We start from the raw sequence: 16,997 nt of genomic DNA, 5'->3' as shown, positions 1-16,997 counted from the left end.
CTTGCGGGGGGATATACTGTGATGATGTGACCGAGGAGAGTTTTCTTGGGAGATAATACGGTCTGCATTTGATTGTGAGGAATTCTAGGTCAGGTGAACAAAAGGACTTGAGTTCCTGTATGTTGTTACAATTACACCATGAGTCATTAACTAGGGACTGGACATTAGCGAGTAATATACTTGGAAGCGGTGGGTGGTGTGTGCCCATCCGAAGCCTCACTAGAAGACTGCTTTCTCCTCCGGCGGCGTTGTTTTGGGTCGGCCTCTGGCCTCAGTTCAAATGCCCTGGGAGGTGCAGACAAACGCTTTGGGAAAGTCGTATTCAAATAAAATTATATTTATCACAAGCCCCTAACCAGCAATGCAATATTTAAAAAATATGAGTAAGAATAGGAAATTAAAGTAACAAGTAAATAAAGTGCAGCAGTAAAATAACAATAGGGAGACTATATACAGGGGGGGTACCGGTACAGAGTCAATGTGTGGGGGCGCCGGTTATTTGATGTAATATGTACATGTAGGTAGAGTTATTAAAGTGACTATACTGTATATAGATGATAATTGTATTCCTGGTCGTAGTTCTGGTTGTGCTGGTAAATTGACGTCTCTGTGATATCCAATAGTTATTCCTGGCTGTATGTAACAACACTTAAGGTTAACACACTGAGTCTGTACATAGTCAAAGCTTTTCCTTAATTTTGAGTCTGTCACAGTGGTCAGGTATTCTTCCACTGTGTACTCTGTTTACATTTTTTTTTTATTTCCAATGTGTCAAGTAATTATCTTTTAGTTTTCTCATGATTTGGTTGGGTCTAATCTCCCTCTCCTTCTCTCTCCCCCCCCTCTCTCTCTCCCTCTCTCTCCCCCTCTCTCTGCCTCTCCATCTCCCTCTCTCTCTGTCTCTCCTTACTCAAGAAGCTCTCGTCTGGCCTGCGTCTGTTTCTGCTCTCTTCACTTATGGAATTGTATTGGTTTGACAATCACATCGTTGGAGTTGTTTTCCTCGTGGTTGGTCCTGACAGTTTCCAACAGACCATGCGCCTGATTGAGCCAGAACACACACACAAGCATACAGATACACGCATACACACACACAAGCGCACACACATACACACACAAGCGCACACACGCAAGCGCACACACACACACAAGCGCACACACACACACACACACACACACACACACACACACACACACACACACACACACACACACACACACACACACACACACACACACACACACACACACACACACACACACACACACACAGACAGAAGGTCAAAGGGAGGCTCTGTGGAGGCTTCTGAAAGATTAGAGGGAGAATTTGTAACTCTAGGCTTCCGTCCCAAATGGGACCCTATTACCTATGTAGTGCACTACTTTTGACCAGAGCCTTATGAACCCTGGTCCAAAGTAGTGCACTACATAGGGAATAGGGTCCCATTTGGGGGACACACCGGGATGAAGGACAGGGAAATCACTCTAGCTAATCCCCTGCCTGTGATGTGAGCAGATGCAAGACCAATACAATTTAACTTTAATCAGCACTAATTAAACACGGAGTTGGAGTCCTCTTCTCTGTCTTCCTCTTCTCTGTCTTCCTCTTCTGTCTTCCTCTTTTCTGTCTTTCACTTTCCTGTCTTCCTCTTCTCTGTCTTCCTCTTCTCTGTCTTCCTCTTCTCTGTCTTTCTCTTCTCTGTCTTTCTCTTCTCTGTCTTCCTCTTCTCTGTCTTTCTCTTCTCTGTCTTTCTCTTCTCTGTCTTTCTCTTCTCTGTCTTCCTCTTCTCTGTCTTTCTCTTCTCTGTCTTCCTCTTCTCTGTCTGCCTCTTCTCTGTCTTCCTCTTCTCTGTCTGCCTCTTCTCTGTCTTCCTCTTCTCTGTCTACCTCTTTCCTGTCTTCCCTCAAACGTTTGTGTTCTAAATGTAAAGAATTCTCCTCCAAATGATTTATGCAGGTTTTATGGTACATGTATGGTACATGAGTGTTGCATTACTGTATGTCAACTTTTTAATGGACATTTATTAGGAATACTAAAACATTTAGCCTAAGGCAGTATACTGCAAAAAATGAATGACAACGGACAACGATACGCCTACCCAATGTTAACGTTTATGCCTCTCCCTATTACCCTAACCCTAACCTTAACCCTAACCTTAACCTCAGTTAAGTTATACCTTAGCCTAACCTTCATTCCTAAACCTAACCTTAACCCTAACCTTAACCTCAGTTAAGTTATACCTTAGCCTAACCTTCATTCCTAAACCTAACCTTAACCCTAACCTTAACCTCAGTTAAGTTATACCTTAGCCTAACCTTCATTCCTAAACCTAACCTTAACCCTAACCTTAACCTCAGTTAAGTTATACCTTAGCCTAACCTTCATTCCTAAACCTAACCTTAACCCTAACCTTAACCTCAGTTAAGTTATACCTTAGCCTAACCTTCATTCCTAAACCTAACCTTAACCCTAACCTTAACCTCAGTTAAGTTATACCTTAGCCTAACATCCATTCCTAATCCTAACCTTAACCCTAACCTTAACCTCAGTTAAGTTATACCTTAGCCTAACCTTCATTCCTAAACCTAACCTTAACCTTAACCTCAGTTAAGTTATACCTTAGCCTAACATCCATTCCTAATCCTAACCTTAACCCTAACCTTAACCTCAGTTAAGTTATACCTTAGCCTAACCTTCATTCCTAAACCTAACCTTAACCCTAACCTTAACCTCAGTTAAGTTATACCTTAGCCTAACCTTCATTCCTAAACCTAACCTTAACCCTAACCTTAACCTCAGTTAAGTTATACCTTAGCCTAACCTTCATTCCTAAACCTAACCTTAACCCTAACCTTAACCTCAGTTAAGTTATACCTTAGCCTAACCTTCATTCCTAAACCTAACCTTAACCCTAACCTTAACCTCAGTTAAGTTATACCTTAACCTAACCTTCATTCCTAAACCTAACCTTAACCCTAACCTTAACCTCAGTTAAGTTATACCTTAGCCTAACCTTCATTCCTAATCCTAACCTTAACCCTAACCTTAACCTCAGTTAAGTTATACCTTAGCCTAACCTTCATTCCTAAACCTAACCTTAACCCTAACCTTAACCCCAGTTAAGTTATACCTTAGCCTAACCTTCATTCCTAAACCTAACCTTAACCCTAACCTTAACCTCAGTTAAGTTATACCTTAGACTAACCTTCATTCCTAACCCTAACCTTAACCTCAGTTAAGTTATACCTTAGCCTAACATCCATTCCTAATCCTAACCTTAACCCTAACCTTAACCTCAGTTAAGTTATACCTTAGCCTAACCTTCATTCCTGAACCTAACCTTAACCCTAACCTTAACCTCAGTTAAGTTATACCTTAGCCTAACCTTCATTCCTAAACCTAACCTTAACCCTAACCTTAACCTCAGTTAAGTTATACCTTAGCCTAACCTTCATTCCTAATCCTAACCTTAACCCTAACCTTAACCTCAGTTAAGTTATACCTTAGCCTAACCTTCATTCCTAAACCTAACCTTAACCCTAACCTTAACCTCAGTTAAGTTATACCTTAGCCTAACCTTCATTCCTAAACCTAACCTTAACCCTAACCTTAACCTCAGTTAAGTTATACCTTAGCCTAACCTTCATTCCTGAACCTAACCTTAACCCTAACCTTAATTCATTTTAACCGCTAGGGCATAAATTCAGTTTTTTTCATATTCCACTTCTTTATCCTCAGGGTAAGATGGCATGAGTTATGAAGTCTAGAGGTTATCTTTTTCTGGTAAAGTCACATTGTCGTCAAAAAATACCTCCGGGTCATGTTCGCAAACAAAACAAATGTCACTGCCAAATTTAGAACCGCACCTCATTGTGCAGTGCTCTAAGTAATGTTTCTGGTAACCAAGGAACAGTGAGAGTGTGTCCCAAATGTCCCACTGTGGCCTTAATAGAGGACTACACCCTATGGGCCAATGGGTAAATGTAGTGCACTATAAAAGGAAATAGGGTGCCAATTGTGACGCTGCGTAAGATAGAGGTACTGTAGCTACAGCTCACGCACTCACTGTGGGGGGGTGTTGAAGTTGATATTCTCTTCTGGTTTGTTGGTTTGTTTTAGGGAGCAGGGAGCAGGCGGGAGGGAGCAGGGAGTAAGTAGCAGGGATTAGGTAGCAGGAAGCAGGGAGCAGGAAGGAGGGAGCAGGAAGGAGGGAGCAGGGAGTAGGTAGCAGGGATTAGGTAGCAGGAAGCAGGGAGCAGGAAGGAGGGAGCAGAAGAAGGGAGCAAGAAGGAGGGAGCAGGGAGTAGGTAGCAGGGATTAGGCAGCAGGAAGCAGGCAGCAGGGAGTAGGCAGCAGGCAGCAGGCAGCAGGGAGCAGGAAGCAGGCAGCAGGGAGTAGGCACCAGGCAGCAGGCAGCAGGGAGCAGGGAGCAGGTAGCAGGGAGTAGGAAGGAGGGAGCAGGCAGTAGGGAGCAGCAGGGATTAGGCAGCAGGAAGCAGGGAGGAGGAAGGAGGAAGCAGGAAGGAGGGAGCAGGCAGCAGGGAGTAGGGAGTAGGAAGGAGGGAGCAGGGAGTAGGTAGCAGGGATTAGGCAGCAAGAAGCAGGAAGCAGGGAGCAGGCGGGAGCAGGGAGCAGGAAGGAGGAAGCAGGCAGCAGGGAGCAGGGAGTAGGTAGCAGGGATTAGGCAGCAGGAAGCAGGAAGCAGGAAGCAGGGAGCAGGCGGGAGCAGGCAGCAGGGAGCAGGAAGGAGGAAGCAGGCAGCAGGGAGCAGGCAGCAGGAAGCAGGGAGCAGGCAGTAGGGAGCAGGCAGTAGGGAGCAGGCAGTAGGGAGCAGGCAGCAGGGAGCAGAGGGTAGGCAGCAGGGAGCAGGCACTAGGGAGCAGGCAGCAGGGAGCAGAGGGTAGGCAGTAGGGAGCAGGGAGCAGGCAGGAGGGAGCAGAGGGTAGGCAGTAGGCAGCAGGCAGTAGGGAGCAGGCAGGAGGGAGCAGGCAGCAAGGAGCAGGCAGTAGGGAGCAGGCCGCAGGGAGCAGGCAGCAGGGAGCAGAGGGTCAACAGTAGGGAGCAGGGAGCAGGCAGGATGGAGCAGGCAGCAGGGAGCAGGCAGTAGGGAGCAGGCAGTAGGGAGCAGGCAGGAGGGGGCAGAGGGTAGGCAGTAAGGAGCAGGGAGCAGGCAGAAAGGAGTAGGCATGAGGGAGCAGGCAGGAGGGAGCAAGGAGCACGGAGCAGGCTGGAGGGAGCAGGGAGTAGGCAGTATGGAGCAGGAGGCAGGCGGCAGGGAGCAGGCAGGAGGGAGCAGTAAGGATGGAGCAGGAAGCAGGGAAGAAGGAGCAGGGAGCAGGCAGGGGGGAGCAGGCAGTAGGGAGCAGGCAGGATGGAGCAGGCAGTAGGGTGCAGGCCGCAGGGAGCAGGAGGAAGGGAGCAGAGGGTAGGCAGTAGGGAGCAGGCCGCAGGAAGCAGAGGGTAGACAGTAGGGAGCAGGTAGCAGGGAGCAGAGGGTAGGCAGCAGGGAGCAGGGAGAAGGCAGCAGGGAGCAGAGGGTAGGCAGTAGGGAGCAGGGAGCAGGCAGGAGGGAGCAGGCAGCAAGGAGCAGGCAGGAGGAGGGAGCAGGCAGCAGGGAGCAGGCAGCAGGGTGCAGGAGGGAGGGAGCAGGAAGTGGGGAGCAGGGATCAGGGAGGAGGGAGCAGGGAGCAGGCAGGAGGGAGCAGGTAGAAGGGAGCAGGCATGAGGGAGCAGGTAGAAGGGAGCAGAAATGAGGGAGCAGGGGACAGGCAGGAGGGTGCAGGGAGCAGGCAGGAGGGAGCAGGTAGAAGGGAGCAGGCATGAGGGAGCAGGGGCAGGCAGGAGGGAGCAGGGAGTAGGCAGGAGGGCGCAGGGGGAGCAGAGGGAGCAGAGTTAGCTTCCAGTCCCTGGCTTGCCGTCCTCTATCCTGAATTAGCCTGAGGCATCTATCCTTGTCCTACTCTTTTCTTCCTCTCTCTCTCTCGCTCTCTCTCTCTCTCTCTCTCTCCTTGCTCTTATTCTCTGTCCGCCCTATCTTTCTTTCTCTCTCTCATTACTCTCATGTCTATCTCTTTCTTTCTCTCTCTCTGCACCTTCTCTTGTATCTTGTCTTTCCTCTCTCTGACTTCTCTCTTTCCATCACACCCTTTTCTTCTCTTTCTCCTTAGATCCCTTCTCACTCTCTCTTCTCTCTCCCTCCTCATTTTGCTCTCCTTCTCACTCTCTCTTTCACTCTCTCTCCATCTTCTCTCTCTCCATCTCTCTCCCTACTCTCTCAGTTAGTGTTTCCTCAGGGTCTCATTTAGCACCAATATACTTAGTTGACACCAACTTTTTCTTTATTGACCGTACAGCCAGTCAGATCATAAATCCATTACTGATTATAGATGTACATGTCAGCATGGAATCTCATGGATTTGACATACAAGGTTAAACAGTTAGTGATTTGCTCCGAAGCAGAGCCTGAAACCACACAGAGAAGCACTACTTGTTAGCATGCTAAGAAGGGCTTCAAAAAACACCAATTAAAGCTTCAATCTTGGTTTGGACTTAATAAAATAGTGTATCTTCATTGATTCTTGAACAATATAACTTGTAAATGTCTCATGAGCTTAGTTCAACTGTCGTAACCCCATCAGAACCCAGAATATAAACTTGTTTTACTACAATGTTTATAAACAAAGTAAATATATTTTAAAAACACTATATAAACATGGCCTCAAAACATGGTGAAAACTATCATTTTTATATCATGTATGGTCAATCCTTACATCTATCCCTCAGGTTTTTACCAAAACAAGGGCGGGGTGTCAACTTTGTTATTGTTTCAAAGAAAGATGATAGGTTTAATCGAAGACACCAGACATGATAGGTTTGATATGTTTAATACCTCCATGATAGGTTTAATACCTCCACCAGACATGATAAACTACACTTCTACCTCCACCAGACATGATAAACTACACTTCTACCTCCACCAGACATTATAAACTACACTTCTACCTCCACCAGACATGATAAAATACACTTCTACCTCCACTAGACATGATAAACTACACTTCTACCTCCACCAGACATGATAAACTACACTTCTACCTCCACCAGACAGGAAAAACTACACTTCTACCTCCACTAGACATGATCAACTACACTTCTACCTCCACTAGACATGATAAACTACACTTCTACCTCCACTAGACATGATAAACTACACTTCTACCTCCACCAGACATGATAAACTACACTTCTACCTCCACTAGACATGATAAACTACACTTCTACCTCCTCCAGACATGATAAACTACACTTCTACCTCCACCAGACATGATAAACTACACTTCTACCTCCACCAGACATGATAAACTACACTTCTACCTCCACCAGACATGATAAAATACACTTCTACCTCCACTAGACATGATAAACTACACTTCTACCTCCACCAGACATGATAAACTACACTTCTACCTCCACCAGACAGGAAAAACTACACTTCTACCTCCACTAGACATGATCAACTACACTTCTACCTCCACTAGACATGATAAACTACACTTCTACCTCCACTAGACATGATAAACTACACTTCTACCTCCACCAGACATGATAAACTACACTTCTACCTCCACTAGACATGATAAACTACACTTCTACCTCCTCCAGACATGATAAACTACACTTCTACCTCCACTAGACATGATAAACTACACTTCTACCTCCACTAGACATGATAAACTACACTTCTACCTCCACTAGACATGATAAACTACACTTCTACCTCCACCAGACATGATAAACTACACTTTTACCTCCACCAGACATGATAAACTACACTTCTACCTCCACTAGACATGATAAACTACACTTCTACCTCCACTAGACATGATAAACTACACTTCTACATCCACTAGACATGATCAACTACACGTCTACCTCCACCAGACATGATAAACTACACTTCTACCTCCACCAGACATGATAAACTACACTTCTACCTCCACCAGACAGGATAAACTACACTTCTACCTCCACTAGACATGATCAACTACACTTCTACCTCCACCAGACATGATAAACTACACTTCTACCTCCACTAGACATGATAAACTACACTTCTACCTCCACTAGACATGATAAACTACACTTCTACCTCCACCAGACATGATAAACTACACTTCTACCTCCACCAGACATGATACACTACACTTCTACCTCCACCAGACATGATAAACTACACTTCTACCTCCACCAGACATGATACACTACACTTCTACCTCCACTAGACATGATAAACTACACTTCTACCTCCACCAGACATGATAAACTACACTTCTACCTCCACCAGACAGGAAAAACTACACTTCTACCTCCACTAGACATGATCAACTACACTTCTACCTCCACTAGACATGATAAACTACACTTCTACCTCCACTAGACATGATAAACTACACTTCTACCTCCACCAGACATGATAAACTACACTTCTACCTCCACTAGACATGATAAACTACACTTCTACCTCCTCCAGACATGATAAACTACACTTCTACCTCCACTAGACATGATAAACTACACTTCTACCTCCACTAGACATGATCAACTACACTTCTACCTCCACCAGACATGATAAACTACACTTCTACCTCCACCAGACATGATAAACTACACTTCTACCTCCACCAGACATGATAAACTACACTTCTACCTCCACCAGACAGGATAAACTACACTTCTACCTCCACTAGACATGATAAACTACACTTCTACCTCCACCAGACATGATAAACTACACTTCTACCTCCACCAGACATGATAAACTACACTTCTACCTCCACCAGACATGATAAACTACACTTCTACCCCCACCAGACATGATAAACTACACTTCTACCTCCACTAGACATGATAAACTACACTTCTACCTCCACCAGACATGATAAACTACACTTCTACCTCCACCAGACAGGAAAAACTACACTTCTACCACCACTAGACATGATAAACTACACTTCTACCTCCACTAGACATGATAAACTACACTTCTACCTCCACTAGACATGATAAACTACACTTCTACCTCCACCAGACATGATAAACTACACTTCTACCTCCACTAGACATGATAAACTACACTTCTACCTCCTCCAGACATGATAAACTACACTTCTACCTCCACTAGACATGATAAACTACACTTCTACCTCCACTAGACATGATAAACTACACTTCTACCTCCACTAGACATGATAAACTACACTTCTACCTCCACCAGACAGGATAAACTACACTTCTACCTCCACTAGACATGATAAACTACACTTCTACCTCCACCAGACATGATAAACTACACTTCTACCTCCACCAGACATGATAAACTACACTTCTACCTCCACCAGACATGATAAACTACACTTCTACCTCCACTAGACATGATAAACTACACTTCTACCTCCTCCAGACATGATAAACTACACTTCTACCTCCACTAGACATGATAAACTACACTTCTACCTCCACTAGACATGATAAACTACACTTCTACCTCCACTAGACATGATAAACTACACTTCTACCTCCACCAGACATGATAAACTACACTTTTACCTCCACCAGACATGATAAACTACACTTCTACCTCCACTAGACATGATAAACTACACTTCTACCTCCACCAGACAGGATAAACTACACTTCTACCTCCACTAGACATGATAAACTACACTTCTACCTCCACCAGACATGATAAACTACACTTCTACCTCCACCAGACATGATAAACTACACTTCTACCTCCACCAGACATGATAAACTACACTTCTACCTCCACTAGACATGATAAACTACACTTCTACCTCCACCAGACATGATAAACTACACTTCTACCTCCACCAGACATGATAAACTACACTTATACCTCCACTAGACATGATAAACTACACTTCTACCTCCACCAGACAGGAAAAACTACACTTCTACCTCCACTAGACATGATCAACTACACTTCTACCTCCACTAGACATGATAAACTACACTTCTACCTCCACTAGACATGATAAACTACACTTCTACCTCCACCAGACATGATAAACTACACTTCTACCTCCACCAGACATGATAAACTACACTTCTACCTCCACTAGACATGATAAACTACACTTCTACCTCCACCAGACATGATAAACTACACTTCTACCTCCACTAGACATGATAAACTACACTTCTACCTCCACTAGACATGATAAACTACACTTCTACCTCCACTAGACATGATAAACTACACTTCTACCTCCACTAGACATGATAAACTACACTTCTACCTCCACCAGACATGATAAACTACACTTCTACCTCCACTAGACATGATAAACTACACTTCTACCTCCTCCAGACATGATAAACTACACTTCTACCTCCACTAGACATGATAAACTACACTTCTACCTCCACTAGACATGATAAACTACACTTCTACCTCCACTAGACATGATAAACTACACTTCTACCTCCACCAGACATGATAAACTACACTTTTACCTCCACCAGACATGATAAACTACACTTCTACCTCCACTAGACATGATAAACTACACTTCTACCTCCACTAGACATGATCAACTACACTTCTACCTCCACTAGACATGATAAACTACACTTCTACCTCCACTAGACATGATAAACTACACTTCTACCTCCACCAGACATGATAAACTACACTTCTACCTCCACTAGACATGATAAACTACACTTCTACCTCCACCAGACATGATAAACTACACTTCTACCTCCACCAGACATGATAAACTACACTTCTACCTCCACTAGACATGATAAACTACACTTCTACCTCCACCAGACATGATATACTACACTTCTACCTCCACCAGACATGATAAACTACACTTCTACCTCCACTAGACATGATAAACTACTAATTTATTAAAGGCCTGTAATTCAGTCAAAGGTGGAAGTACATGACGACGGTCAATCATGTCAACGGTCTCTGTCTCTGTCCCTGTCGGTCTCTGTCTCTGTCTCTGTCCTTGCTGGTCTCTGCTGGTTTGACTGGTGTGGTGGAAGAGAAATGTAGACACTTTGTTTCAACAAATAAGAGATGACAATTACATAAATCATTCAGCCGGCGGTACGTAAAGTGTGTGTGTGTGTGTGTGTGTGTGTGTGTGTGTGTGTGTGTGTGTGTGTGTGTGTGTGTGTGTGTGTGTGTGTGTGTGTGTGTGTGTGTGTGTGTGTGTGTGTGTGTGTGTGTGTGTGTGTTTGATGCTCCACTGATGAAGACTTCTGTTCTAAAGCCCAACGGAACATTCTCATGCCCTTCTAACAGAACGCTGATGTCATTCTAACAGAACGCTGATGTCATTCTAACAGAACGCTGATGTCATTCTAACAGAACCCTGATGTCATTCTAACAGAACGCTGATGTCATTCTAACAGAACGCTGATGTCATTCTAACAGAACGCTGATGTCATTCTAACAGAACGCTGATGTCATTCTAACAGAACGCTGATGTCATTCTAACAGAACTCTGATGTCATTCTAACAGAACGCTGATGTCATTCTAACAGAACGCTGATGTCATTCTAACAGAACGCTGATGTCCTTCTAACAGAACTCTGATGTCATTCTAACAGAACGCTGATGTCATTCTAACAGAACGCTGATGTCATTCTAACAGAACGCCGATGTCATTCTAACAGAACTCTCATGTCCTTCTAACAGAACGCTGATGTCATTCTAACAGAACGCTGATGTAATTCTAACAGAACGGTGATGTCATTCTAACAGAACGCTGATGTCATTCTAACAGAACGCTGATGTAATTCTAACAGAACGCTGATGTCATTCTAACAGAACGCTGATGTCATTCTAACAGAACGCTGATGTCATTCTAACAGAACGCTGATGTCCTTCTAACAGAACGCTGATGTCATTCTAACAGAACGCTGATGTCATTCTAACAGAACGCCGATGTCATTCTAACAGAACACCGATGTCATTCTAACAGAACACCGATGTCATTCTAACAGAACGCCGATGTCATTCTAACAGAACGCTGATGTCATTCTAACACAACCCAGTACATTTGACAACATGATATTTCCAAGTCACTATACTGTAATTTAGTCTAAACAGTCATTAGCCGCAGTTTCAGAACGACTGTGCATCACTCAACTTTTGGGCATCACTATAGCGGAGGTGTCTTAAGAACGTTCATAAGAGTGGCATGACACGTCCGAGTGACAGAGGTGCAACCCGTGAAGAGGTCTACATCAGTCATATACATATAGATAGAGCCTCTACCAGTCTACAGGTCTGGGCTACACAGGTCGGCCTGATGGGAGTTTCTCTACAAACAACAGATTACGGCTCATTTAGACAGCTGAGCCTCTGATATTGGGTTTGACCTCCATAGCCCGGCTTCATAACAAAGGTCAGAGGTCAGTCATTCCTTTTGTGTACACGCGTGTGCATGCATGTGTAGAGACACACACACACACACACACACCTGGGTGTGAGGTCAGCTATCTCAAACAGCACTGTTTTTACGACATCAAGTGCAAAACTTTTGACCAGGGCCCAGCAGGTACGGGAGGATTTCCACATTATATTATCAATACAATGGCCTGCGTCCCTCTACGGGCTCTGGTCAAAGGCAGTGCACTGTGTAGGGAATAGCGTGCCATTAGGAATCAGTGACTGTCAGATGTGAGTGATGTTATCAAACTGAGACACCACTAAACAGAGTAACAATAACATGTAATAACTGTGAGCATTAGTGAACAATACTGAACAATTCAAGTTGTTACGATCTAAATGTAAGACACACCACAACAAAGCACAAATCACTGATCTAGTATACAGAACACAGCCCAACCTAGTAAACAAGTCACTAACCTAGCATATACAGCCCAACCTAGTAAACAAATCACTAACCTAGTATATACAGCCCAACTTAGTAAACAAATCACTAACCTAGCATATACAGCCCAACCTAGTAAACAAATCACTAACCTAGTATATACAGCCCAACTTAGTAAACAAATCACTAACCTAGCATATACAGCCCAACCTAGTAAACAAATCACTAACCTAGCATATACAGCCCAACCTAGTAAACAAATCACTAACCTAGTATATACAGCCCAACCTAGTAAACAAATCACTAACCTAGTATATACAGCCCAACTTAGTAAACAAATCACTAACCTAGCATATACAGCCCAACCTAGTAAACAAATCACTAACCTAGTATATACAGCCCAACTTAGTAAACAAATCACTAACCTAGCATATACAGCCCAACCTAGTAAACAAATCACTAACCTAGTATATACAGCCCAACCTAGTAAACAAATCACTAACCTAGTATATACAGCCCAACTTAGTAAACAAATCACTAACCTAGCATATACAGCCCAACCTAGTAAACAAATCACTAACCTAGTATATACAGCCCAACTTAGTAAACAAATCACTAACCTAGCATATACAGCCCAACCTAGTAAACAAATCACTAACCTAGCATATACAGCCCAAACTAGTAAACAAATCACTAACCTAGCATATACAGCCCAACTTAGTAAACAAATCACTAACCTAGCATATACAGCCCAACCTAGTAAACAAATCACTAACCTAGCATATACAGCCCAAACTAGTAAACAAATCACTAATCTACTATACGGAATACAGCCCAAACTAGTAAACAAATCACTAACCTAGCATATACAGCCCAAACTAGTAAACAAATCACTAATCTACTATACGGAATACAGCCCAACCTAGTAAACACTTGATAGCGCTAATTGTGTGGTCCCTGGTCTACCTACAGTATGGTCCCTGGTCTACCTACAGTATGGTCCCTGGTCTACCTACAGTATGGTCCCTGGTCTACCTACAGTATGGTCCCTGGTCTACCTATGGTCCCTGGTCTACCTACAGTATGGTCCCTGGTCTACCTACAGTATGGTCCCTGGTCTACCTACAGTATGGTCCCTGGTCTACCTACAGTATGGTCCCTGGTCTACCTATGGTCCCTGGTCTAACTATTGTCCCTGGTCTACCTATGGTCCCTGGTCTACCTATGGGCCCTGGTCTACCTATTGTCCCTGGTCTACCTACAGTATGGTCCCTGGTCTATCTATGGTCCCTGGTCTACCTATGGTCCCTGGACTACCTATGGGCCCTGGTCTGCCTATTGTCCTTGGTCTACCTACAGTAAGGTCCCTGGTCTACCTACGGTCCCTGGTCTACCTACGGTCCCTGGTCTACCTATGGTTCCTGGTCTACCTATGGTCCCTGGTCTACCTACAGTATGGGCCCTGGTCTACATCTACCTATGGTCCCTGGTCTACCTATGGTCCCTGGTCTACCTATGGGCCCTGGTCTACCTATTGTCCCTGGTCTACCTATGGTTCCTGGTCTACCTATGGTCCCTGGTCTACCTACAGTATGGGCCCTGGTCTACATCTACCTATGGTCCCTGGTCTACCTATGGGCCCTGGTCTACCTATTGTCCCTGGTCTACCTACAGTAAGGTCCCTGGTCTACCTATGGTCCCTGGTCTACCTATGGTTCCTGGTCTACCTATGGTCCCTGGTCTACCTATGGTTCCTGGTCTACCTATGGGCCCTGGTCTACCTACAGTGTGATCCCTGGTCTACCTATGGTCCCTGGTCTACCTATGGTCCCTGGTCTACCTATGGGCCCTGGTCTACCTACAGTATGATCCCTGGTCTACCTATGGTCCCTAGTCTACCTTTGGTCCCTGGTCTACCTATGGTCCCTGGTGTACCTATGGTCCCTTGGCTACCTACAGTATGGTCCCTGGTCTACCTATGGTCCCTCGTCTGCCTATGGGCCCTGGTCTACCTATGTTCCCTGGTCTACCTATGGTTCCTGGTCTACCTATGGGCCCTGGTCTACCTATGGTCCCTGGTCTACCTATTGTCCCTGGTCTACCTACAGTATGGTCCCTGGTCTACCTATCATCCCTTGTCTACCTATGGGCCCTGGTCTACCTATGGTTCCTGGTCTACCTATCATCCCTCGTCTGCCTATGGGCCCTGGTTTACCTATGTTCCCTGGTCTACCTATGATCCCTGGTCTACCTATGGTCCCTGGTCTACCTATGGGCCCTTGTCCAAAGTAGTGTACTACATAAGGAAAAGTGTGCCAATTGGAACAAAGCCGTTGACTGCTTTCTGCATCTTTAATAGGACACCCCTCCTCATTAAGTCAAGCACTACTTCAAATCAGTTTATTTGTCACGTGCACTGAATAGAACAGGTGTAGACCTTACAGTGAAATGCTTACTGTAAATGCTTACTGTCAGGTCTTTAACCAATAGCGCAAAAAAAGGTATTAGGTGAACAATAGGTAGGTAAAGAAATAGGTAGGTAAAGAAATAAAACAACAGTAAAAAGACAGGCTATATACAGTTGCGAGGCTATAAAAGTTACATACAGACACCGGTTAGTCAGGCACACAATGCAAATAGTCCGGGTAGCCATTTGATTACCTGTTCAGTCTTATGGCTTGGGGATAAAAACTGTTGAGAAGACTTTTTGAACTAGACTTGGCACTCCGGTACCGCTTGCCATGCGGTAGTAGATCGAACAGTCTACGACTGTGGTGGCTGGGGTCTTTGCCAATTTTTAGGGCCTCCCTCCCACACCGCCTGGTGTAGAGGTCCTGGATGGCAGGCAGCTTTGCCCCAGTGATGTACTGGGCTGTACGCACTACCCTCTGTAGTGCCTTGCGGTCAGAGGCCGAGCAATTGCCGTACCAGGCAGTGATGCAACCAGTCAGGATGTTCTCGATCTTGCAGCTGTAGAACCTTTTGAGGATCTCAGGACCCATGCCAAATCTTTTTAGTTTCCTGAGGGGGAATAGGCTTTGTCGTTGCCACTTCACGACTGTCTTGGTGTGTTTGGACCATTCTAGTTTGTTGTTGATGTGGACAACAAGGAACTTGAAGCGCTCAACCTGCTCCACTACAGCCCCGTCGATGAGAATGGGGACGTGCTCGGTCCTCCTTTTCCTGTAGTCCACAATCATCTCCTTAGTCTTGGTTACGTTGAAGGATAGGTTGTTATTCTGGCACCATTCGGCCAGGTCTCTGACTTCCTCCGTATAAGCTGTCTCGTCGTTGTCGGTGATCAGGCCTACCACTGTTGTGTCGTCTGAAAACTTAATGATGGTGTTGAAGTCATGTCTGGCCATGCAGTCGTGGGTGAACAGGGAGTACAGGAGGGGACTGAGCACGCACCCCTTGGGAGCTCCAGTGTTGAGGATCACCGTGGCGGATGTGTTGTTACCTACCCTCACCACCTGGGGGCGGCCCATCAGGAGGTCCAGGATCCAGTTGCAGAGGGAGGTGTTTAGTCCCAGGATCCTTAGCTTAGTGATGAGCTTTGAGGGCACTATGGTGTTGAACGCTGAGCTGTAGTCAACGAATAGCATTCTCACATAAGTGTTCCTTTTGTCCAGGTGGGAAAAGGCAGTGTGGAGTGCAATAGAGATTGCATCATCTGTGGATCTGTTTGGGCGGTATGCAAATTGGAGTGGGTCTAGGGTTTCTGGGATAATGGTGTTGATGTGAGCCATTACCAGCCTTTCAAAGCACTTCATGGCTACGGACGTGAGTGCTACGGGTCTGTAGTCATTTAGGCAGGTTGCCTTTTGTGTTCTTGGGCACAGGGACTATGGTGGTCTGCTTGAAACATGTTGGTATTACAGACTCAATCAGGGACATGTTGAAAATGTCAGTGAAGACACCTGCCAGTTGGTCAGCACATGCCCGGAGCACACGTTTTGGAAATCCGTCTGGCCCTGCAGCCTTGTGTATGTTGACCTGTTTAACTTCTTATGGCTGAGGGGCAGTATTGAGTAGCTTGGATGAATAAGATGCCCAGAATAAACTTCCTGCTACTCAGGCCCAGAAGCTAAGATATGCATATTATTAGTAGATTTGGA

At 45.1% G+C, this 16,997-nt stretch overlaps 1 protein-coding gene across 1 annotated transcript; it reads right to left on the bottom strand.

The window, feature by feature from the left end:
- Window positions 1-4,235: 4,235 nt before the first annotated feature.
- On the bottom strand, window positions 4,236-5,822 carry LOC139559554 (uncharacterized). The gene has a single exon (XM_071375647.1). It carries the CDS (start codon window positions 5,820-5,822, stop codon window positions 4,236-4,238), a length of 1,587 nt encoding a protein of 528 aa, XP_071231748.1.
- Between the last annotated feature and the right edge of the window lie 11,175 nt (window positions 5,823-16,997).

The sequence above is a fragment of the Salvelinus alpinus genome, chromosome 30 (assembly GCF_045679555.1).
Source record: "Salvelinus alpinus chromosome 30, SLU_Salpinus.1, whole genome shotgun sequence".
Taxonomy (NCBI): Eukaryota; Metazoa; Chordata; class Actinopteri; order Salmoniformes; family Salmonidae; genus Salvelinus; species Salvelinus alpinus.
The sequence above is the reverse complement of the archived record's forward strand: the minus strand, read 5'-3'. Positions and strand labels throughout refer to the sequence as shown.